The 24,760-nt window shown below is 41.9% G+C and overlaps 1 protein-coding gene across 5 annotated transcripts in view; it reads right to left on the bottom strand.

The window, feature by feature from the left end:
• The window catches only part of LLGL2 (LLGL scribble cell polarity complex component 2), an 84,986-nt gene that overhangs the window by 37,625 nt on the left and 22,601 nt on the right, over positions 1–24,760 (bottom strand). For 4 of the 5 annotated variants that reach the window (XM_032209435.1, XM_032209438.1, XM_032209437.1 and 1 more), the window contains 7 exons: positions 13,321–13,418; positions 11,986–12,067; positions 7,861–7,979; positions 7,016–7,174; positions 6,017–6,179; positions 4,306–4,438; positions 3,418–3,472 (listed from right to left, as the gene is read on the bottom strand). In XM_032209435.1, coding sequence (XP_032065326.1) covers positions 3,418–3,472; positions 4,306–4,438; positions 6,017–6,179; positions 7,016–7,174; positions 7,861–7,979; positions 11,986–12,067; positions 13,321–13,418 — 809 coding nt within the window. Of the gene's footprint in view, positions 1–3,417; positions 3,473–4,305; positions 4,439–6,016; positions 6,180–7,015; positions 7,175–7,860; positions 7,980–11,985; positions 12,068–13,320; positions 13,419–15,581; positions 15,664–24,760 lie in introns of those variants that run through there. The other variant, XM_032209439.1, reaches the window with a different exon arrangement.

The following is a 24,760-nucleotide window of genomic DNA, read 5'->3' as shown; positions in this document are numbered from 1 at the left end:
ACATTAGCAAGGGATAAGCAAAGCATGCAATACAGGTACAAGTCATAAAATGGAACAAACTCACTTAATAAATGTTTCAATCAGCAACATAAAATTTTAGGCTCAATTGTGGTCGTAACTCGTAACTCGATGTAACCCGCTGGCCTAAATAGTGTTGTTGGTGTCTCAGTCATGGAACAGCCTCAAACCCAAGATTCTGAGGGATCCTAAACCTTTTAATCTCCCAGTGGATTGTGAAAACTTGGCTGTTCCTTCAAGCAGATGACCAGATGACCTAATTCTAGTTTGTGGTAAGGCTGCATTAATAGAATATTTTAAGTCTGAAAATACAAATGTCGCTCTATCATTTTTAATGGCCTTATCAATTCAGGCAGATTCTTTCTCAGTTTCTTTCTTTGACTGTTAAGCACTGGGGTTTTCTCCTTTTCTTATCTGAATGTTCCCTAAGCAGTATCTCTTTCCCTCACCCCTCAAGGCAGATTCCCAAATTACGGAAATAGACATTGCTTTTCCAAAGCTCATTTGAAGAGGAACTATTCCTTGTGGTGGCAACTTACTGAGCGCTTTCTCTCCTCAGCGTCGTCTGATAAGAGTCTTGACTGTTATATTTTAGGTACTTCAGAGTCTTTTCATTTTATCATTTTCAGGGGTATTTAAGATTCGTCTATCTGATCTTTAGCTGTCATTTCTTTATATATATATAAAGAGGTCCCACTCGCCATCTTCAGACTGGTGTTTTCGGCTTCATGCTTGTGTGAGTGAAGCCGAAAACACCAGCCTGAAGATAGCGAGTGGGACCTCGATGAAAGGTTGCCAAGACAATCTCAATCTTATACATGAAAAGACCCGAATACAACAAGATCAGCATACCTACACCCATGAAAATCTACAAAAACAAACATACATGCATACATGCAGGTCTTGGCATATTCGGGTCTTTTCCCGTGTAAGATTGAGAGTATCATGACGACATTTCAAAGAGGTCTCACTCGCCATCTTCAGGCTGGTGCCTTTGGCTTCGTGCTTGTGCAAGCAAAGCGTAATCGGAGCTGCCATCTTTCTGGCCATAGCACGTGCTGCTTCGATGGCGCGTGCCTCCTCTCCAGCCCTTGTAAAATTTTCCACCTCCTCCACCTCCAGCAAACGGGCGTGCCTGCTTAGTCTGCACCTCCTCGCACTCAGCTCATTCTTCCCTCTGGCTCATCTCCACTCAAGGTTCTGAAGAATGAGCCGAATGCGAGGAGGTGCAGACTAAGCAGGCGTGCCCATTTGCAGGAGGTGGTGGAAAATTTTACAAGGGCTGGAGAGGAGGCAGGCGCTGTCATGGCAGCAGCGCGCGCCACAGCCAGAAAGACGGCAGCTCCGATCACGCTTTGGTCGCACAAGCATGAAGTCGAAGGCACCAGCCTGAAGATGACAAGTGTGACCTCGTCGAAACATCGCCAAGATACTCTCAAACTTACACGGGAAAAAACCTGAATACACCAAGACCTGCATACCTGTACCTGTGAAAATCTACACACACACACACACACACACACACAAATATATACCGTACATACATACACACACATACATATATAAAGTTTTTTTATTTTTTCATTTTCATAACAAGTAACCACATGTATACTATTACATAACCAACATATTATATTGTTAAATGTTTACATCAATTCATCTTACCATCAACTCCCCCAAAAATTATTGGCTCTCCTGCTCTCCATACATGATATTTGTACCCTATCCATCACTTTCTTCTCCCTCTCTCCTCCTCTCCCTACCTCCTGGCTGTCATTTCTATTATTATATTTTCCACTGTTCTCACTCTGGCTTTCACTGAATGATATGGAATATGGATATATGCCTATGGAATTTTATAATTACAGGATAGCTATTTATAGTTAGGAGAAGGAAAGCCTATAGCAAAAGGCAGACTATAAATCCTGTACAAAAGGCCACAGCATCTATTCAAATTGCCTAAAAAGAGATAGCAATGTTTTGTCTGATAAGTATATATAAATATTTATTTATTTATTTTAATAATCTTTATTGGTTATAGATTTTTTTAAAGAACATACAAATACAAATACAATTTTAAACATACAACACCCCACCCCCCTGCGGTGATAGTCATTCACAGCCCAACTTTTTTCCCCCCTTCCTCATTGTTTGGTCTCTAAGCAGCATCTTCTCGTTACAAAGTTCAGGGATCTATTACAATACCCATGTTCACTTTCAGTTCCCATTGTTAACAACTGCTATTTAACTTTCCCCGTTTTAAGTCCCTGCTGTTCTCCTTGTCACCCACATATACCATAGGTTCCAGCTAAGATAATGTTCCGTTTCTCCTTTGTCCCTCAGCCAACCCGTCATTCTGTCCATTTCTGCACATTCATAGATCTTTTTAATTATGGTATCTTCCGACGGTAAGGTAGTAGATTTCCAAAATTGTGCATAGGTTATTTTTGTGGCCACAATTATATGTAGGCTCAAATGCCATATAGATTTACTCATGTTTTCTGGTTTTATGCTTAGTAAAAAATTCTCGGGTTTCCATTCCATGCTTGCCCCGGTAACCTCTTTTAGCCATTTTTGAATCCTCCAGTATTTCGTGGCCTCAGTAGACCACCACCAAATATGGTAGAATGTGCCATCCCTTCTTCCACATTTCCAACACAGTGGAGATAACCCAGGAAACATTTTGGCTAACCTCGTTGGGGGGAAGTGCCATCTGTAAACCATCTTGTATATGTTTTCTTTAAATGCTGTAGATATTGTAAGTTTAATAGTCTTACTCCATAGATCCCACCATTTGCCCATTTCAATCTCATAGCCAAAGTTTCTCTCCCATGTTATTAGAAGGCTTTTATCCATCTCTTCTTTAGCATCTTGACAGGTCAAAAATTGATAAATCTTCGATAACATTTTCTTATCTCGGCCAAACAAAATCTTATCTAGCCCCTGAGGGTTTGGGTAGATCCCAAACCGTACCTTATCGCTTTTAAACCTATTTCTAATCTGTAAATATTCCCACCATTCCAGATTCCTGCCCTGCTGCTCTAATTCCATCTTTGTTTTCATGTTGCCATATTCTGCCATAATGTCTTTATATGTTATGTTTCTTGTCCAATTAAATACACTGGGATGCGTTAAGGCCTCTAACGGTGCCAACCAGCACGAAACCCTAAGATAGTATTTTTTCCTCATCTTTTCCCATACCCCCATCAAAATCTTCTGAATATAATGTCCCATGAAGTACCTATGGGGGGATAAATATTTATTATATGTAGAAAAGGACACATGATTGTTGTTACTTAATCAGTTACAGGTTTCCAGGAATAGCCTCTGTTGTTACTAAAAAGTCACTCCATACAGACAACAGGCAACACTGTCATGTTACTCACCCATAATACTCACCCATTCTTTGTTGTTAGCCAGTAAATTTTAGAGATAGCCTTGCAAGGGAAGGGACCTACAACAGAATATTTACGAAGATTGTACCATATATTCTTCTACTGCAAAACTCACAAACAGTTTTAGTAACGCTGACACAGCATCTACACTGCATATAAATTGCACAGCTTCACCAACTAATTATGCAGAGCAACTGTATACTCAGATTGCCTTTATAACATGAAGGATAAAAGGAAACGCTAATCCTGTTTCATATGAATAGCCTTCATCTATTTTCTGGTTTAAAAAAACTAATTCCAAGGGCTAAAAAAACCCCTGCCATTCCTATATATCTCCAGAAGGGTTATTAAAATTGTTAGAATCACTATTGCTGTTAAACATCAAATTGTCTAGCAATTCTGATAATTTGTTTTCTATGATTTGTAGTCTATTTTTTTCAACTGTTTTAATATAAGCGCTTCTTGGGGCACAAGTTTTAGTCTCTAGTCATAGAATCATTCAGATAAAACACAAGCTACACATAAATCCTGTCGCAATTAATCAAGTGGCACGGTTTATCGCATCATTTGAGGAACTCCAGCAACATGAATCAAAGCTCTAAAAACAGTCTATACAATATATTGTTAAGTTATTGATCAGATACTAAACAATCCCCTCTCTTTCTTGCTTTTTATATCTTCAAGGTGGCATATATGATATTTGAATCAAACAAGCCTTCATTGAATAGCTAATCTGTTATGTTCCGTTTTATAGGTCCAGAGTTTCTAAAATCAAGCTTTGAATTTATTTATCAAATTTATATGCTACTTCTTTCACCAAAGGTGACTTCCAATAAAACCAGAATCAAAGCTGATGCCAAAGGCCTATCTTCCCAGCTTCCCACATACTAACCGTAATGTACTTTGCTTTCCAAAGGCTCAGGCTGCCTGTCATCGCTTGAAATTGGCCACTGTGTATAGCTCCCATCATAATGGCAACTGATGATATGGTGACCATCCCTCATCCAGAAGAGATTCTCTAGTTGCTAGAGAGAAACAAGAGATGCATCCTGAAGTAGCAACATGATCAATTTGCTCAGAATGTCTGTATTTAAAACATGGTCTTTTTATTTCTCCATTGTTTATCTTGAATCCTTACAGAAATCTGGAGTTCATTATAAGTTGTGAACAGGATCTTTCTCCTGTAGCTAATGCTTTGAACCAGGTCACAGAGCTAACAGGAGAGCTGACTCCGGTATGACTCTTTGCCTTTAGATACCATCAATCTGAACTGGCCAGATTCAGGCTATGGTGGTGCTGCCAGTGTGCTATTCTGCATTTTCTCCCCAAAACAAAAGGTGGTGAGCATACACCAGTCTGGACTCTTGACCCATGAAAGCCACAGCACATTCATTCATCTTCAAATTGGAGAAGTGTGCTTTATCTGAGATTTACCTGAGTGGCACACCAGAGGTCACACATCCAAGAAGAAGTAGGCCCAAGACAAAAGCTAAACCAAATGTAATTTGAACAATTAATATGACTGCTGTTGAAAGATTTAATCATTTCTTCTGTTTATACATAGCCAGTGCAAACTTTTGGAGAGGAGCCATACCCAGAGTTTTGGGAAACGGTTGGGCTCTCTATTTCAAACTGGCCTACTAGGTGTGACCTTCTAATGAAAGAAGTCAAATATTCTCATCAGAGAGAGTAAATGTGTGATAATGTGGAAATAGTGCTGTCAATCTTCTTCACTTTTATGATGTAACCGATAAATCAGGCCAACTAAGAAAGTTCAACAGAGCGTTCAAAAGAGAGAAGGCAGCTTTTAACAATTTGGATCTCCTTCCACAGCACATTCTCTCATCTCCTCATAGGCCATATGACCTCTTGTTTCTCCATTAACCCTGTTAGTATAAGATTTGTCTTTTCAAGTTGCTGACTGTTCAATCATACTGTTATTCTAACTAGCAAACCAAGCACTTTAATACACTATTAGAAAATGGTAATGAAAAACGTGAAATCATATTCTAGGGACTAGCTTGAGGGTTAGGTATGTTAATAAACTGGTATAATAAAACTCTGATTATAATAATTTTTTTTGGGGGGGGGAATTGTTTGTTTTCATGTTTTGGATGTGGTAATGAAACATACATTTCCTATTCCCTACTTTAAAAAGAAGAATGCTGAAAGGATAAACTGCAGGATAGGAAAAACACATTTTCTTTCTTGCTCCCCTTTTTAAAAACTGTGCAAGAACGTCATAACAATTGTTAGACAAAAGATATTTAATGGCGAACCAGATGTCCCTGGCACGGAGTTCTATGACTTTGCTCATATCATACAGTAAACTATACATTCATGGCTTAATTGTTTATTACACTCAATGACCAGTCCTAGTTTATTAAAGTAAAATCTGTCAGGTCCACAGTAACTGTACACAGTAATTTACAAAAAAAAACAAAAAACAAACCAGATTGTCTCACACAATACACTAAGCCACATTCAAGCCAATCACATTTTAGCTTACCAATTTGGAGGAACATAAACTGTAATTTGCTATATAAGCTAAGGAAACAGGGACTTCCTAGCCTTTGTTTGGAACTTTCAGAATCCACGTGTACCTGATTGCCAAGTAAATGATGTGTTGCTTTCTTATTTATCAAATCCCAGAGAACAATGAGGCCCCTGCTGTAACCAATCAAAATCTGTTTGGGATTCCGAGGATGTTCCCGTAACACTTCTACCAATTCCAGTGACCTCCTGCTCCGATAATCTTCTGGCACTCTGTGAGAAAACACAAATGGAATCATGTAACATTACCGTGCAAGCAAAAGAAACAGAAATTTGGTAGGTCTCCATCTTCCTCTGCACCATCATAAGACCAAGCACATAGTTTCTTGCCAATGCCACTGCTTTCAGCTCAAAGCAGAACATGCTTTTTCACCAGCAGGCTCCAGGCCAATTGCTGAAAGTAGTTCATCTTCCACCGAAACACTTCTATTTCTAAACTAATGCATTGTTTGAATGCAACATACTTAGGTAATCTAATTAAGTCTATTTTTTTCCTGGCGTGTATTTAAGGAAACAGCATGGTACTTTCACCTATCTCAACAATATGGTCACAAGAGAAGTCTTTTAGTAGCTATGGTGTGGAATCTGAACCTTGAAAACATGTAAATCACCTAGGTTATTCAAGACTGGACAAGTATAAACTCATAAGCCACCCCAAATGCTACTCTCTCTGACTTTAGGCCTTGATGGCCCTTGTTTTTAGAAGAAGCCTTTGACTCCTCCCCAGAGAGTTAGAACATTTACATCCCAACAACTCTGCCTTCTCACATAAGGAGCCTATTCAGATTAGGTAAGAAATGAAACCTCCCTGGAAAACATATAGGGTCCTCCTGACCAACTTGCTCAGATTAAAGAAGCAGCAAAATGTTTCAAACCAACAAGAAGTCCCATTGCCATGACTCAACTTCCAGACTTCATGTATGACATACAGACAGGTTGTATGTTGATCAAGACTTGTTGAATCTATATCCACATCTATGGTTGGATTTATAAACAGGGCAAAATCCCAAAAATTTCATTAGCTAACATAACCCAGTGTGTGACATCACCTTTGCAATACTTCTTCTAGACTGATGAGCTGGTCTTCTAGCACCCTGAAGGATGGGAGTTCTACCACAAACACATTACCACTTTCAGTACCAAGATACAGAAGTTCTTGAGAAGAATGTGTCAGGATTGCTGTAATTTGTGTAGCACTTGGAGGGGAACTAGAAGTGGACAAAAAAAATATTTTAAGATTCAGTTGAATGAACTTGATATTGCAATCAACATTCATGTAGTACCATGTAAAATAAATATTAGATCCAAAATCTATTTGCAAGAATTCAGAAAGGGCTACAAAGACAAGTTACTGAAATTCAAACTCTAGAGTTGTCAGTGGCAGAGAAATATATATGAAACAGAAAACCATGTGGTTTATGAATATAGAAACTTGCAAGAACTTTGTGATACCCAACTGCTTGGCAATGCTCGATTTAAGGAATAGTAAACAAAATACTAGCAAATACTTTTTGATGCTTGTTAATATTTCCCCCTTTACCACTATCTTAAAATCTGCACCACACTTTTGCCATTCTTTTAACTGCAGTGGCTTAGGCTAAGTTCAGACATTGTATCCACGGTCCTCTGATTTTCTTGCTGTACTACAACTGGCTTTTGCTTCAGATGAAATAACAAATTAAATTTGCTGAAATAAGGAAAACTGGGTTTACAAAAGATGACGCATACCACAATTCTCTATACCACAAAAAACAGATTGCTTAAGAGTTCAGAGAACTTTTGAGTTTATATAAATTTATATTTATATTATCAACAGTGAAGAATCTACTGTATGTCAAGCAAGTTCGCTTTCTTAGCAGTCCAAAGGTGCTAGGATTGGAAGTATCCTAATTACCCAGGGGGGCCACGGAGTGTGAAGTGTCTTTCTTCCTGAAGCTCTGATGTACCATGATGGGAGTGTTTCAGGGTCCATAAATGCAGGCTGTTATCATCCAATAGGGTCACCAAGCGGCACTGAAAATTATCAAATAGAAGGAGATGAAATAACCTTTGGAGAACCATTATCTGCAGTAGCACTTCAAGAACTGGGCTATTGTTTTAAGCTACAATCCATGACTAAGATGAATTAAAATTCCCATCTGGGATGGGACAAAGTTATGTAGAAACAGATTTGTTACAGAACCTCCATTTCAGAAGTTTATTCCAATGGAGTGGCCAAAAGCAACAACTAGGCCAATAGGCATATTTTATAGACGTTGACAGCTTATTCCAGCATGTATACTGTCTATACCAAGCACAGGAACCCCTTTTAAGACAAGATCTATCCTATGAAAAGAAAAAACAAGACAGAATATTCTCCAATTTTACTTCTCAGTTTGAAAAAAACTCAATAAAACCTCTTTGCTGTTGAATTCCAGCTGTTTGATCTGAGGGCACCAAGAAGTGCCCTTAAAAGGGGGAGGGGGAAACTGTAAAAGATGTATCATAAAGATTATAAATTGCTCACACTGGTGTATAGGAAAAATAAAAAATAAATAAAAAATAAATAAAAAAGATCTTAAGAAAAATTCTGTATCAAAGCGGACCAAATAAAACTGGATTTGCACATTTCAGAATATTGTTACCAACATTTATCCAATTTAATATATGGTGTCCATTTAGAACAGGGGTATCAAATTGGCAACCCCACAGGGCAGATGCATCATGCACAGGCCACACCCACCCCAGCTCTGTGAGGGGGGAAAACATTGCAAAAAGTCACATGATGGCAACATGATGTGGCAAATTTGACACCCACGATTTAGAACATTGTTTCTAAATTGATTAACCAGAAGAAAAAATATATACAATGCAATACATATGCAGTCAACTGACAGATATTATAGAGTACTAAATGTATCCACAAATTCATATTTAATTTCTTTTGACATAAAAAATATATTCTGGACATTGAGGACACACTTACTATCTAACATGTTTGAAAAGAACTGGCCCAAACAGGAAGTTACTTTCAGTTCTAATGTGTAATATCAAATCAAATGAACCTAAATTTATTAGGGTTATTAAAGAGTGTGCCTCTTTGGTTCATAAATTTGTTCAGCAAAATGGTCCTATTCTGCCTTCTCTAATTGTATTTTTTTGTATTACCTTCCATGTTTGTAAGCCACTATTTCAACTTTAATAAATTCATTAACGTAGTACCATAAACTTTTAGATATGGTGGGAAATATTTGTAGCTCGGGTGGTGGATGTTGTTTTTGGTTCCACTGATGATATTACCTAGCCTGGTGATGAAATGTTTGGAATCTAAAGAACAAGCTCAGAGAACAAACCACCAATAACCACAAACCTTTACCCTGCACGATGTTCTCAAACCTATTCCAGTAATATTCCATTTCTTGTACTTCCTTAAGATTCTGTCCATCAAGTCTAAGCACTCAAAACTATTTCTGGGCTTTTCATAGTATTTAAGCATTAGTGTTACACAACAATAAGAACTCACACAAATTGTGTTTTAGTCGGTTAACCCAAAGTTACGTGAGCTACCTGCTTCCAGGGATAAATTTTACCTAGCTGATAATCTGAATTCCTGATGTCTGAATTAAACAAACACACACCTTTTTATGAAGTGACATTTTTAAATCTCCTTTTTCCTTTTTGCATTCCTTGGATATGTGTTAATTCTTAAAAGTGATGCCCCAGAGTATTTGTTAAAGCCCATCCCTAACCACAATTTAGATTTAAAATCAAATATTCTGAACACCATACTGACACTCAGCTGAGCATACCAATTTTCCTATAGATATTTCCTGATTGAAGCATTGGAATCAGATCCAAATTTCTAAAAAACAAATGGAATATGAAGTACTCCAAAACGCAGGGTCTTTTTCCTAATATGAAAGGGACTTTCACTCAATAGGTACACCGTTTCAAAATAAGAACTATGTTGACAGAAATTACATGATACATTAAATATATAGCGCTTTGCTTTCTCTTTTTATTCCCAGGTGAGTACATAATGCTTCAACATAGCACAGCACTTAAGATATTTAAGTGAATTGTGGAGCAAAACAGATTCAAAGGGGAAAAGGGAATTTGGAGTGTGTGGTACCTGTTGGCAATTTTTTAAATCAACCTGAAAACACACAATCTAATGAAAAAAATTCGCTTATTTTAACAATTTGTAGTGCATACAGCCATGTACATTCTGAATCACCCTTTGAATTCAGATCAGTGTATAGCCCTGGTATTTAGCCTTTTTAAATGTTTATCTCTTGTCTTCCTGTTCTGCTCTTGTCCAAACATAAAGGTTAAGAAAAGATAACCTTTGTTAGTACTAATGGTTGCTTTAAAAAAAAATTATGCAGGAAGTTTCAGGCTGCAAGTTACTGGGGAAAACGTTTACATCATTTCCTTCTCCCACAAACCGAAAAGTCCTAATCCAGAGGAGGGTCCCATACAGAAAATAAGATGTCTGTGCTTTTCTTCCTCTCATCATACATCTGATATATAGGTAGTCCTTAGTTAACATTGCTTAATAATGGCAATCATGGCAGTCCCTGTTGCTGTCATTAACTGACTCCCACAAATTGTTTAGTGGGGACCCACCCTGATCCAAACTATCCCTGCCTTGGTCCCTCCCAGCCCCACGCCTTGATAAGGTTCTGCCTCCTTTTGAATTTCACCCACGTGCCTTTCTTCCCGCCCCATCCTGTCCTTTTGGCTGCTTGCCGACCCATGACACTTAACCCTGATGCCACACTATGCACCATTACTATATTGGCCTGGCTCTTGTTTCAGACTGGTGCAGACAGCGTTTCTTTCACATCCCTTCTGGGGCCTCCATTCTGCTTCACCCAGGGTCTTCATTCACAAAAAAAGTCAGGCACATAAAAGAAAAGCTGACTGTACTGGTACAAAAGGACCCAGAAGCTGAGGCCTTCTTTCATGCACCAGACGTCTTTGGTAAAAACAAGCGCCTGGTAGAACATGAAAGGAGAATCTGACTGGCATACAGTAGTCCCGGATGGGGCACCAGAGAAGGCCCAGCTGCATTAATGTGAAAGAAGATGATATGAAGGAAGATCATAACTGGTGCAGTACTGTTGTGCGGTACCGTGGGAGGCAGGGCTAGGCAAGGACAGCTAGTGGCAGTGGGTAAGCAGACATAAGGGTAGGTGGGCCTGACTTCACAGATACTACAATGGCCAGAACTTCAATGACTGATCATAAGTCCCTTCATTCAGTATTTATCATCACTTTGAATGGAAATTAAGCAAGGTTTATCTGTATACCATAAAGCCACATATTAACGAATTGCTCAGATTAATATGTTCCACTAGCTGAACAAATTTAACCAAACAGCATGTTCAATCTACTGCAGAACTCTATCACATTTGAGGACAGAATACTGTAAGTGCCATTGGGTAAGTTCAAGCTCTAGTTTTATTTATTTATTAAATTTGTATGCCATCCATCTCTTTATTAAGTGACTCCGAGCTAGTTTACAATGATTTAGGCCATCATAAAAGCATTAATCTCAAAAGAGTGTCATAAGACACTAACTGAATTGTACACGGCAATTTTCAGGAAGTAGCAAGCACTCTATTTGATCTCCCTTTTCTACTTTGGCAACTATAGGACAAGGAGTCTGAATTATCTTCAGGATGATTAAATGGAATGGAGACAGGACAGTTCATGATTCTCAAAGCCTTCCTCCCAGTCTCCTTGGTGTCCCAAGAAACTGGCAACAAAACACTTAAGGAAGAAGATCACAAAGCCCTCTGACAGCTTCTACTGGAACCAAGATCCAAAATCAAAGTCTTTCTTTAAATTAATATGTAGGATTGGGGAACTGGGAATAAAATGAAACTTCAGTTCACAAACACTTCAGGAATCATACTGAGTTACCAGCTGCATCAGTGCTACAGCAGGTTACATTAAAAATAATTTCATTTTAATATGGAGTAATTGCATTATCTCTGCGGAAGCCAGATTTGGTTGCATTTGTTTTACTCACCTGTTCAGGAATGAAATGTATCTGCATGACAGTGTTGGTCTCTTCATGCAAGCCCATGAATTCCACTCCTGGAGTACCATAACTGAACCACTATTAAGGTCAATAGCATTGAATTATTACAACTGACATGTAGCGTGACCAATTAGTTATATTTTAGGAAAACAGTAATTCTTTGTTGTAATTCTCTAGGCTGACCACACTTCTTCTAATAACATTTTTATATGTTTAAATAGTTGAGTATTTCCATTAATCTGAAGAGAAGACAGCAGAAATATAGCAATTTACTCCTTGATTTTATATCCCCTGGTAAAGGACCCTTTCCTTTTACTTTCTAACAGGTTTTAAGATTTAAATTTTTGATCATATACACCTTTTAAAGAAATGACCAAGATGGAATTGGCTGGAACTTATTTGTTCCCAAGGTGGCTCCTGTTTCAATCCATAAATCCAGCTATGCAGATGATACAATTATATAAATGATTTCCAAAAGAGATGCCAATTAAAATGACAATTATGTGGAAAAGCTTTTAGACTATTTGCGGTCCATTTCCTCCACTCGTCTACATTTAACTGGCTTCATGGCGCAGAGATAAGGATTGCATTTTATATATTGGGGTAAATGTAAGAGAAGCAATTTTAAAGTAGCCCCCTTTTTTAGTTCAGTATTTTTGAATTTCTAAACAAGAATTTACACTTTCCATTATCCATGAGAGAAACTAGCTTAACGTAGCACAATATGAGGTCCTAGGACTCCATTCTAAAGTGATTAAGTTATCCTGGTTCAAGTCTTATCACCATTTCAAAGACAACCAACTTAAAGCAAGCTAGCATTTATTCCATTCTACTCTCCCAACCCATTTTGCAATACAGAGATAACCTTAGTACCATTCATGTTCACAATTATACTTTATATGATGAGGAAGAACAAGATCAGCAAGTATAATTTGAATTCTGATTATATCCACTTTAGCCTGTTGGTAGGGAAACTGTGAACAGAATTGGGAAATCTGTTCTATATTTAGGAAGACCAAATATCTTAATTGAGCTATTGTTCTTATAGTCTAATATAGATAATGTGCAGGCATTTTTTGAATAAAGTTCTGTCTATAGAATGAGAATGAGGGCTGTACAGTGCTTTGACTGAAGTTTTTTTAAGTGTTTCATAGGAGTTCTGCTACCACACAATCCCTGGAAAAGCCACAGTTGCTTTAAAGAATTATAGATAAATATTATTTCTGGGCTCCATAGCATCTTTGAGGATTCTGGTCTAAAGTGTTATATCTACAAAGTGTGTAACTAACCTACTTTCTCAGAAATAAATAACTGAAAGGATACATTTTGATGGCTCCTGCCCGGGTCCCAATAGCCATAAGGTGAAGAAAAGAACTGTAGCCCAGGGCACTTGGCTGGTGAGGAAAACCATGTTCAACTGTCTGGTGGGGAAAAAAAGATAAACCAGCAATATATATTATACATGAAGACAAAAAACTATGAAAAATGTGAACTTACATAAGAGCAAATTTCATCATAACTCTGGTCTCATAATACCTGGACTCAAGCAATATAATATTGAAATAAAGTACTTCTTCAGACAAATCTTACAGAACCAGAGGTTTGTCTTAATCATGCTTAAAGCCATTGTAGAAGAACTTCCCCTAGAACAATAGCTCAGAAATAGAGTTTAAAATCCTTTTACTGTAAAATATTGATAGCACAAAGTCTACCCCATTCATCCAGACTAGGCTTGAGTAAAGACACTCTTGAGAACCTTTATTTCCAGAACTTCCATATTTAGCTTGTTAATATTAACTTTAACAAATTGTTTTCCATGAGTTATGTGATTTTCTACAGTGGAGACCCAGCATCCTGCATAGCATTGCCTTTACTCTGTAAATATATCAGGCCAGAAAAACATGTATTATATGGTCTTATATAGCTAAACCTTTAGTCCATAAAGGTATCATTAATCTTAACAACAGCATTCCAAAGTACAGGCAAAACAATTTCAGAAGCAAAGTAAAATATGTAGGAAAATATATAACCCGGTTTGAACATTGCTCTAATCCAGTTTCCCCTACCCATAGCCTGGTGAATAAGCCACAAGGATTGTGTTAACACAACATTCTAAGCCATCGAGCATGGTTTACCAGTCAGAGGTTAGAATTTTTTTAAAAAAAATGGACAAACAGGTATAACATACTTTCTTTTTTCCATTTACAAGAATCAGTGATTCTTCAGGCCGAGATGTATATGTTAAGTGTTGCTATTTGCAATGTTGAAAATATAATCTGATCTTTCTTCCATTTATTTGCAGCCCTCTACTTAGGAGCAAATACACAATCTATGGTGAAAGATTTTTAGAATAAGGGTTTAAATCAAACCCCATTATGGCCAAGATGACAAGAACTTTTGGGAACGTATTTCTATAGTATGAAAGTGAGCAATAATGCTGTTTGGTTGACAGTGTCATCAACATTAACAAACTGGGAAATATACAATCCAGAATTATTTATTTACTATAACAATCACTGTGAGGCATAAATAGACAGGCTCAGCAAATAAGGAGACAATTGTGTCTTTTTGATTCTTAATGTCAGAAACCTTACAACAATGAAAGTATGACACAACTGACAAAATCTGTAAAGTTCAGCTTCAAATCAGTCACATTTCTGGTTTCATAAGAACTTAAAACTACAGCATGATCAGCATTCTCTAAACTTACTTCTCCCAAAATATGGATGTAATCAGGACTGCAGAATAAAACTATTCTCTGCTGTCACATGTCATGGAGCCAACCCTTTATATCTATGTATACAGAATTAATATCTGCAGGTGGAAGAGGTTTCCAGCTGAGCTGAAGCACCACTGGATACCATTTCAACTTTTTCCAAACAGGATTCATGGGGCACAACAGAGAGTCAAGTTGTCTTATCGTGACAATATCCTTCAAGAATTACTTGCAATAATTGTCTCTCTGAAAAGAGGCAGAAAGAAGACATGCATATGTACAGAAATGTCTCTCCAGGGTGCCTACAGGTAGTCTCCAACTTATGACCGTAATGGAGCCTGCCCATTATGGTCATAAATCATAATAGTTAAAAATAGTGTCGGTCAGATGGCTGATCCAATTTTATCACATTTTCCGTGAAGGCTGTTAAAGTAATGCAGCAGTTGTAAAAAGCACACAGCATTGGCACTGCACTTTTAAGCAATATCAAAGTCTGGATTTAAATTAAAACATTCGGTTTGGGTTTTTTTTAATGGTTTAATCTGGAAAACATCACAGATGTCCTTACCATTCAATGAGAGGTTGCTTGCTGGAAAGGACACCAGTATATTGAACTCACAAATGAGAGGCCAATTGCATAGAATGGCAGAAATGAAATGTCATTTTTCCTGGCTTTCGCTATAAAACGGAGCATTAATAAGCTATATATACACTGAAAGCAGCAACACCTCAGTCCTGATTATACATTGCAAACAGAGTTACAGAACTTTAGAAAACATTGTTTGGTCACCATTGCATTCTTTGGTATTCATCTTTTTGTATTCTGCTTAATAAACCATCCCTGGCTGAAAAAGACCATTGGGCTTACCTGAGGGGTCCTTCTCAGCACACCGCGGGAGAGTCCGAGCAATGGGTTATTTCAGTCTGGTTGCCCTGGAACTGAGGAAAGACTTTTCCTTGGCCACGCCTCCAGGTGTGCCTAATCCCCAGAAATTTGAGACACTTTGGCCGTGGAGATACAGCTGAAGATGACCGCTTGGATGGTGTTGACGACGTCCTCTGACAGACCCTCAGCCCTTAGCAGGTCCCCCTCAAGTGCCAGACGGCCAACTGAAGCCACTGGGGTTCCGGATGGACAATGGCCCCCTGGCTGAGGGAGACCTGATCCGGGAGGAACAGCCACGACGGTGACACCGACAGGCTGACCAAGTCGGCGAACCACAACCTCCGGGGCCAATGGGGCCCCACTAATAGCACTTCCGCCCTCTCTTCTATGATCTTGATTAGAAGACGGGGAAGGAGTGGAAGAGGAGGAAACGCGTAGAGAAGGCCGCGAGGCCATCTGCAGCGAAGAGCGTCTGTTCCTTCCGCCCCCGGACTGTGGAAGCGGGAAAAGAAGCACGGTAGTTGTGCGTTGGCTTTTGTCGCAAAGAGGTCGACTTGAGGGAGTCCGAACCTGCGGGACAGTTGATGAAACAGAGCAGGATCCAGCCGCCATTCCGTGGAGTCGATGGTGGTCCTGCTCAGCCAGTCCACCTGGGTATTGTCCATGCCGGAGATGTAGTCGGAGTGGATCGACTCCAGGTGCCGCTCCGCCCAGAGTCCCAAGGCCTCCGCCTCTGACATCAGTCTTTTGGACTTGGTGCCGTCCTGGTGGTTGATGTGCGCCTTCATGACCACGTTGTCCGTCATCAGTAAAACATGACAGCGACGTATGTAACGCTGGAAATGTCGAAGGGGCAACCTCGCGGCTCGCAGCTCCAGAAGATTGATGCTGCAACGCGACTCCACTGGGGCCCACCTGCCCTGGACCACTAGATGATCCATGTGTGCTCACCAACCGGCGAGACTGGCGTCGGTGGTAATGACCAGCCGGTCGGGTGCCTTGAACGGCTGCCCCTTGATCAGAGCGGGAGATGTCCACCACTGGAGGGACCTCTTGGCGGATGGAGGTACCAGAACCAGTCTTGGTGAGTTGCTCCTGTTGGCCCTCTGGTGAGGTAGGAGCAGCCACTGCAGGGCTCTGGAGTGGAGGCGTGCCCAGGGGACGATCGACAGGCAGGAGATCATCTTCCCCAACAGCTGTGAGAGGAGGACAATTGGAACCTGCCTTGCTTGCAATACCGTGTGGGTCATGGACCTGAGGGCCTCTAACCTGTCTTGGGAGAGGAACACCCTGCAGGAAATGGTGTCTATCACCGCCCCCAAGTGAATGATCTTGGTAGTGGGGATAAGGTGACTTTTTTCGAGATTCAGGGAGAACCCGTGGTGCCTGAGGGTCCTCATGGTAATCTGGAGATCCTGCAAGGCCTGCCGCCTGGACGACGACTGGATGATGATGTCGTCCAGGTAGCATTGGAGCCTTATGGGCCTGCGGCAGAGATGGGCCGCCACTACCGCCAGAACCTTGGTGAAGGTCCTGGGGGCCGAGGACAGGCCGAATGGAAGGGCCCTGTACTGGAAGTGGCGGCCCGCATAGAAGAAGCACAGGAACTTCCGGTGTTGGGGGTGAATGGGGATGTGTAAGTAAGCCTCCTGCAGATCGATGCATGTGAGGAGGTCTCCCTGGCGGATCCCCGTCAGGATGGACTGGAGGGACTGCATCTTGAACCTCTGGTAGGCAATATGCCTGTTGAGGTTCTTGAGGTCCAAGATGGTCCTCCACCCCCCCGAGTTCTTCGGAACCAGGAAGAGAATGGAGTAGAACCCGCTCCCCTCCTGGTCCCGGGGGTACCTGCTTGATGGCATTCATCTCCAGGAGGTGGAGAACCTCCTGGTTCATCTGTTCCCTCTTGGTGGGACATGAGGGAGTAGGGCACCTGATAAAGTTCCTGTGAGGGGGGAGACAGGAATTCTAGGGACAGACCCTCCCAGACTACCTGCAGGACCCAGGCATCGTGAGCTGTCTGGGCCCAGTGGGAGGCGAACAGCTGTAGTCGGCCCCCAATGGGTGACGAGCTCGGGAAGTCACTTGGACTTCCGAAAGAGCCTGTTGGAGGCACCCCCGCGATTGAACTTGCGGAAGCCAAACTGCTGTCTTCCTCTATCACGAAAGGAAGACCTGTCCTGAGCCCTCTCTCCCTGCTGCCCAGATGATCTGTTAGAGGGGTAGAAGGAAGTAGACGTGGATGGCTCTGAGGGCCGAAAGGACTGCCGCCTCGCATAGGGCGTAGACTTGCGGTCCTGTTTCTTAGAAGTTGAGGGAAGGACCTTCCTTTTGTCCTTCGATTCAATAAGGAAGGGATCCAAAACCTCACCGAATAATTTAGACCCCCTAAAGGGGGAAGAAGCCAATTTCCATTTGTGCTTCTGGTCCGCTTGCCAATGTCGGAGCCAGAGCAGACGGTGGGAGATGATATTCGCGGCTAGAGCATTAGAGGCGAATTTGGTGGCATTGAGCGCTGCGTCAGCTGCGTATTGCGACGCTGTGATGAGTTTGGTCACATCCTGATGGAGCCGGGCATCCCCTGTGGGAATCTTATTTAAGATGTCACGCGACCAAATTACAGCGGCCCTACTAAAGAAGGAGGCGGAGGACGAGGCCCTAATGGCGCAGGCCGCCGCCAGGTGAGTCTTGTGACAGACTTTTTCGACCTTCCTGTCCTCCGCCTTGAGGCCTTCAGACGGGTCTACAGGTAAGGAGGCATTAGAAGTGAGGGACGTAATGGGTGGATCTACGACCGGGAGGGCCAGGAGATCCTCCAAGACAGGCTCCATGGTGTACAGCTTCTTGTCCACTCCGCTAAGAGAGGACAATGTGGCCGGCTGGACCCACTGACGTTGGATGAGGTCCAGGAACAAGCCCGGAACCGGAACCAATTCTTGTTGGGAAGTTGGAGCGTCAAACATGACTGCATTCGGGTTGACTGGGGCCGAATCAGTCTGAGGTTGAGTGGGCTTGGGCTTAATGCCTACCATGGTGGTGGCCTTCACCTTGCGGAGGACCGGCTTAAATAAGCTAGGCTTGAAAAGGCCGGAAAAGGAAGAAGCGTCCGGGGAGAGATCCTCATCCTCAGACAGGCCCTGCTCTATAGATCCGTTGTCTCCAAGGCCGAGGCCTCGCTAACAACGGAGGACTCCAAGGACGAGTGCCGCACCTGCTTGGCTGGGGGAGGTCCACCCTGGGCCGGGGTAACAGAAGGAGTCGCTTGCTTATCACGTGCCCGCATGGCGTTAGCTATGCCCTTTGCTATGGCACGCTCCACTATCGCTTGCATTCTGGGAGAGAGCTCGGGATCTTGGTCCGAGTCAGGGTCCGCATCAGTTGGTCCCTCCCCCTGGGAAGAGATATTCTCCAGTGACCCTCCCCCGGGAATAGCCTCCGGGGCGGGTTCCTGCTCGGGGAACCTAGAATTGGCTGGGGAAGGGGGCTCAGAAAAGGACCGGTCCGGGGACAGGTTTTGAGACTCAACTTCTTCCACCATAAGAGCTGTCAAGTCCCTTCTCGGGAGTGGCAGGACAAAGGAATCCCCGGAGGGAGCCTCCTTAGCCGCCAGGCGACGGGCCTTCTCAAATTGCTTGTCAAGCGCCTTGCGGCATCCCTGGCCTCAGCAGTGGTGGGGGCCCTAAGAGGCGGGGTCTGGATGGGAGCCCTGTCTCCGCTAGCCCCACAGCCCAAGGAGGGGGAAGGAACCTGATCCAGGCCCTGGGAGGGTCCCGGTCTACTGGACAGAGGTGCCGATTTTTCCATGACAAGACTGCACGGGCAAGCAAGCGCAGGCCGAAGGAGGAAGAGCTGCAGTAGTTGTAGGCTGCTCTGCAATAAAGGACAAAGAGAGAAAAATGTCATTAATCAGGACACAGGCATTGAAAAACATGATACAATAAATGGAGGAGTCAGTTAGAAGCCTGATCTGGAGGTTTTCGGGCCTGTAGCCAGGGACTGGCAGGCCCAGCAGGGATAAGGGGAGGCCTAGGCCTTTAAAGCAGGCCCGGATTGAAGTAGGCCTCCCCAAGGCCGGGGCGGTGGCCTTTGCCTAGACCAGGGCCCCGGCTCCGCTCGCAGAAGAACAGTAAAAAACGTTGGTAGGGGAGAGGCAGAGGCCAGTGGGCACCCCCCTCGGCTGGCCTTCTGCCTCCCAGCGGTCCCTGTTGTAGCGTGGTGATTCGCGCCTAAAATGGCCGCCCCGCAATGAGGGAATCTAAGAAGCCATGCGGCGATCGCCCTAGCCATCGGGTGATCGCTCGCGCCTCCACGGCAGATCCTACGCTTGAGGGGCTTTGAAAATCGAAAAAAACTCACAAGAACACAATAAACAGGGACCACGAGGGGAACACTGGCTCCGGGAGCCTGTCTGCTGCTGCGCTGCACCGTTTTAAAGGCGCGGCAAGCCTCCGAGTTCGGCCTGAGGAGATCGAAGAGGGAGGCCCTTCCCCCAGTCACACGCTTACCTCCTGCCTCCTGGAGGCTTGTAGAAATGTTAGATGTTAATTCAGATGGAAGAAAAGGCAAGGATTGCCTAAGGGGAAAGATTCTCAGTAGGAAAAGTCAGGAAGAATAAAAGAGAGTCCAAGCAAAGAATTATTTCAGCTGGAGCTCCCAAAAACAGCTTCCAAACGGGCCAAACTGAGGAAAATTTCTGGGGATTAGGCACGCCTGGAGGCGTGGCCAAGGAAAAGTCTTTCCTCAGTTCCAGGGCAACCAGACTGAAATAACCCATTGCTTGGACTCTCCAAGCGGTGTGCAGGAGAACTGACGTACTTCTATTTTATGAACATTGATTACATAACTGAAGAAAATTAAAAGGTTATGAATTTTATCAAAGAATCTTTTTCAACCACACTCTGCTACTATGAATTCAATAAACATTACTCAGTTTTTATTATCTGCAAATATACCTGTTTTAAGCCTCATGTTTCAGGGGAAAAACATGTTAATGTGTTGAGTTCACATAGCCTATTGCAGGGATCACCAACCTTTTGGACCTCAGGGACCACTAAATTCATAATTTTAAATCCCGCAAACCACTAATATGAATTTTAAAAAAGATAAAATAGTATTTAGGGCAATATAAAAAAAGCAAATAATTTTAATGTGGACCACCAAAATTTTATCACGGACTACCAGTGGTCCACCAACCACTGGTTGGTGACCGCTGGCCTACTGCACAAGTAGAAAGCTTTGATTTCATTTCCACTGATTTTACCAGCCTGAACAACACACGTTGTTTGAGAGTCCACCCAACCCTCAGAGAAGTCTATTAGCTGCGTAGGAGAGGATAACTTTATTTATAGTGCTTTGGTTTCAGTTTAATCATAATTAGCTACATTTTGTAGCACTCCCAAGTCTTTGTAGCACAACTAACATGGACACTGAGAAATGAGATTTATTTGGGCATAAAAGCAAAAATATTCAGATTTGGGGAAGAAAAGAAAGACCAAAAAAGGTGCACCTTAGAACATGAAGTATCAGTAGCAGACAGAAGCAGGTACACCTGGAGTGCGTGTGGAAGGAAAGGGAACAATGAAACAGTAGTGGAAAACAGACACACATACACACAGAAGCCAACACAATTTTGCTGACTGATTAAGAGCCATCAAATTGGCTTTTATTTAAGGAAAGTATATTTTATTCTCAGAACAAGGAACTCCATATTTGGTTGTTTTCTCATGGGAGGGGCCAACTTTCAGACAAGTGAAAGGATAGGCAGAGCTGTTTCTCCCAAGTCTCACTCAAAAGTGACACAATCATTTTATAACTATGAGAAAAAAAAGCTGCTTTCTGAATCTGCCCTTAGAATTATAGCAGATCAAATCTTGGCAACCACTTTGCCACCACCACACAAGCCTGTTTACCCCAATGAACGAGGCAGGCTGAAAGGCCTACCTGCTTAAAGAACCTCACTCAGGTATGAACCAAGTGGGATGCTTCCAGTTAGGTAAAACACAAGTGAAACCAGCCTGTCTGGCAGTTGAACTTGGCTGATCAGCTAACTTGACAATGGAGACATGTCTGGCCCTGCAGAATTTTACAACAAGCCATACCAAGATGAGGGAATTAAATTTCACACTGTATTGCTCATCTGTCTGAGAATTTTTGCAAGATAGAATCACAGGTGTTCTTAGTATCCCCAAGTGTTTTCCCTGCCAGTTAGGTAGTGACAGCTGCTTGTGTTGCTGGGATACATGTACTTATACATGAACGAGGCACTCTCTGGTTAGGAGAGAAATGAAGCCTCCCACCCACCCTCAGACCACATGCTGCAACAACACCATAGAGATACCACTAAAAGGACAATCTCTTTCAGTTGTGTATCTGCTTTTGGCCTTGCCTGGGGGGAATGCCTGAGTGAACAGATCAATGTCCTATTGTTTTAAAGATATGCCTAACCATAATATGGACATGCTGAAAAAGCAGAAATTCAAGAGCAACAAAATGTGGAAAAACACTCAAAATAAACAAGCTGCAAGACAGAATCTTTATAAAAAAACCACTAACAGTCAAATTCAAAAGATAGCACTTATTTTTTTAAAAAAGCTTTATATTACTCTAGAAAGATTTAAACAATTCAAATAATTCAAACACAACTCAATTGTTGCTATATTTCTTACATTTGTTTCACATTCATTTGGAGACAGATTATTTCAAGAAGGAAAATGTTCTAATAAAGCTAGAGCTACTCCACATTTCTGGATTTGTAGTAGTTTGAGGTTGAAAGCTCAAAGTCTGAAGTTCACTGTTCTGACTATAGAGTTAGTCCTTGACTTACAACAGTTCATTTAGTGACTGTTCGAAGTTGCAACAGCACTGAAAAAAGTAACTTATGACCATTCTTCACACTTATGACTGTTGCAGCATCCCCATGGTCACATGATCAAAATTCAGACACTTAGCAACTGACTTATATTTATGATGGCTGCAGTGTCCTGGAATCATGTGATCTGCCTTTGCGACCTTCTGACAAGCAAAGTCAATGGAGAAATCAGACTTACTTAACAACTGTGTTACTAATTTAAGAAATGCAGTGATTAGCTTAACAAATGTCATGAGAAAAGTCGTAAAATGGGGCAAAACTCACCTAACAAATTTCTCACTTAACAACATAAATTTCAGGCTCAATTGTGGTAGGTTGACCTGAACTTGGAAGCATTGTGTAATAAAGCAGAGCTCCAGGTTGAATTTTTGAATTTGGGCGAGGCAGGACTATTTCAAGAGCTCAACATTTTAGACTAGTCAGGCCAATAGTCTTCAAACTCTACAGTTTGCAATGTTTTACATATCCTCAAATTAAAAGCTTGAGTGAAACTAACTAATTAGGAAGAGAGCTGCCATAGGGTGTGCCTATCAATAGCTGCAGCTTTTGGGGAATCAGTCAGTGGATTCTCTCTTCACTCCACCCCATAGTGCAACTATGTACTTGAAACTCACTCCTCTAGTACTTTGTTTATGATACAGCTTTTCAGAGAGAAAAATGTTTTCCTTTAGCTTAAGAATACATATATGTGAATGTTACATTTTGAAAATATAAATGGTACCTATAGCATAGGCCTGTCTGCCAGGCAAAAAGGAATCCCCCAACTTGAATATTCCCAGTACTTTTGGGATTTTTTTTTATTTATTTGCCAAAAGCCTAGTACTCCCAACACCAAGGAGAAAGACTGGAAGAGCTGGTTTGCTTTGGGTAATCTTTAAAGCAAAGACTGAGCTGTAGGCATTGTATGTTTGCAGTTAGGAGTACTTATATGCAACTAAAGCAGCTTGAAATAAAGATTGGGATGCTGCATGGCTTCTAGAAATGAAAAACGGACTCGTAGACACTGCAAACAATTGGTGTGACATTTTAGCAAGATTTCTTTTTTAAAAAAGAATTGATATTCAGCCACTTGTAAGATGCATATTTAAAGCAAATCAAGAAGAGACAGAATAGATGAAGAAGTTATTAAAGTCTTCACTAAATTAGTGCTAAATGAAGCCACCCAGAGTGATTTGCTGAGATGGACAGTTATAGATAGCAAATAAGTAAGGAAGTGGGACAGGGAAAAATTTATGGTGCTGTATATCTGCAAAAGAGATAGAGTGACATAGGTGAGTGTCCCATCTGAGCCACCTTCTTGGGCAGTCACAGTTGAGAACTCCACCTCCTCCAAGGCTGCACCCACCACTGCTTGTATGCAGTGGAAGTGATGCTACTGCTGTCCACACTGGTCTTGGCTCTGCAAAGCTCACTCTCCATCCAGGGAGGCAGGTGAAGTGGGGGGGAGGGGAGCGGGGGGAGTTGAAGCAGAGACAATCCAGGCAGGGCAGGAAAATGTACTGTGGGACAACGCAGCAGTCATAAGTGTGGCTGGTCACAAAGTGCCCAAATTTTGATCACATGATCTTAGGAATGGTTCGACTGTTGTAAGTTATTGTAAGCACTTGTAAGTTTATTTTTCAATGACATGATAACTTTGAACACTTCTTGAAAAAATGAAAATTATCTGAGGACTATCAGTAGGATCCAGGAGACATGCAATCTCAGCCGTGGTACCTGCCCTTTAAAATAATCTTCCAACCCAGAGTTGGCCCTGATCCTGTAATACTTTAGAGAGGCCATTAAGATCTAGCTCTTCCCCCAAGCCTTGGGGCCAAAATGAGTAGATACTCCATTTTTAGGAGTTGTCATGGTCTCAATCATGTTACCATTTATGCTTACTGTTTTATTTGGTTTTATTGATTCCCCCCCCCCCTTTTTTTTGTTTCTCACACTGCCCAGTGTTTTGAGATGGCTGGCCGTTCTGACCCCCCGCTCCGGCCTGCGAATCATGCAGACCAAGGCTTGGCTGTTTGCTACTCTTTAATCATGGAGTTATTGACTCCTTTGGCTGAAGGCCCAGACAAGACTCACATGCAAGAATAGTTGGCAGCAACCGAAATTCAACAGACATGGATACAAGCCAGTCAAGAGTTTTCCAATACTGTTTCGAACGGTTGTTTCCTGCAAATGTCCCCTCCCAACTTCTCCACTTATGTACTCTCTTGGGAGGGGCCAAGCCACAACCACCTGGGCTTAATTATCATCTGTGAGTCTGCCTACGGAGCTGCTGCTTCCGTTTCTCCACCCTTCT

The sequence above is a fragment of the Thamnophis elegans genome, chromosome 2 (assembly GCF_009769535.1).
Source record: "Thamnophis elegans isolate rThaEle1 chromosome 2, rThaEle1.pri, whole genome shotgun sequence".
NCBI classification, from domain to species: domain Eukaryota; kingdom Metazoa; phylum Chordata; class Lepidosauria; order Squamata; family Colubridae; genus Thamnophis; species Thamnophis elegans.
The sequence above is the reverse complement of the archived record's forward strand: the minus strand, read 5'-3'. Positions and strand labels throughout refer to the sequence as shown.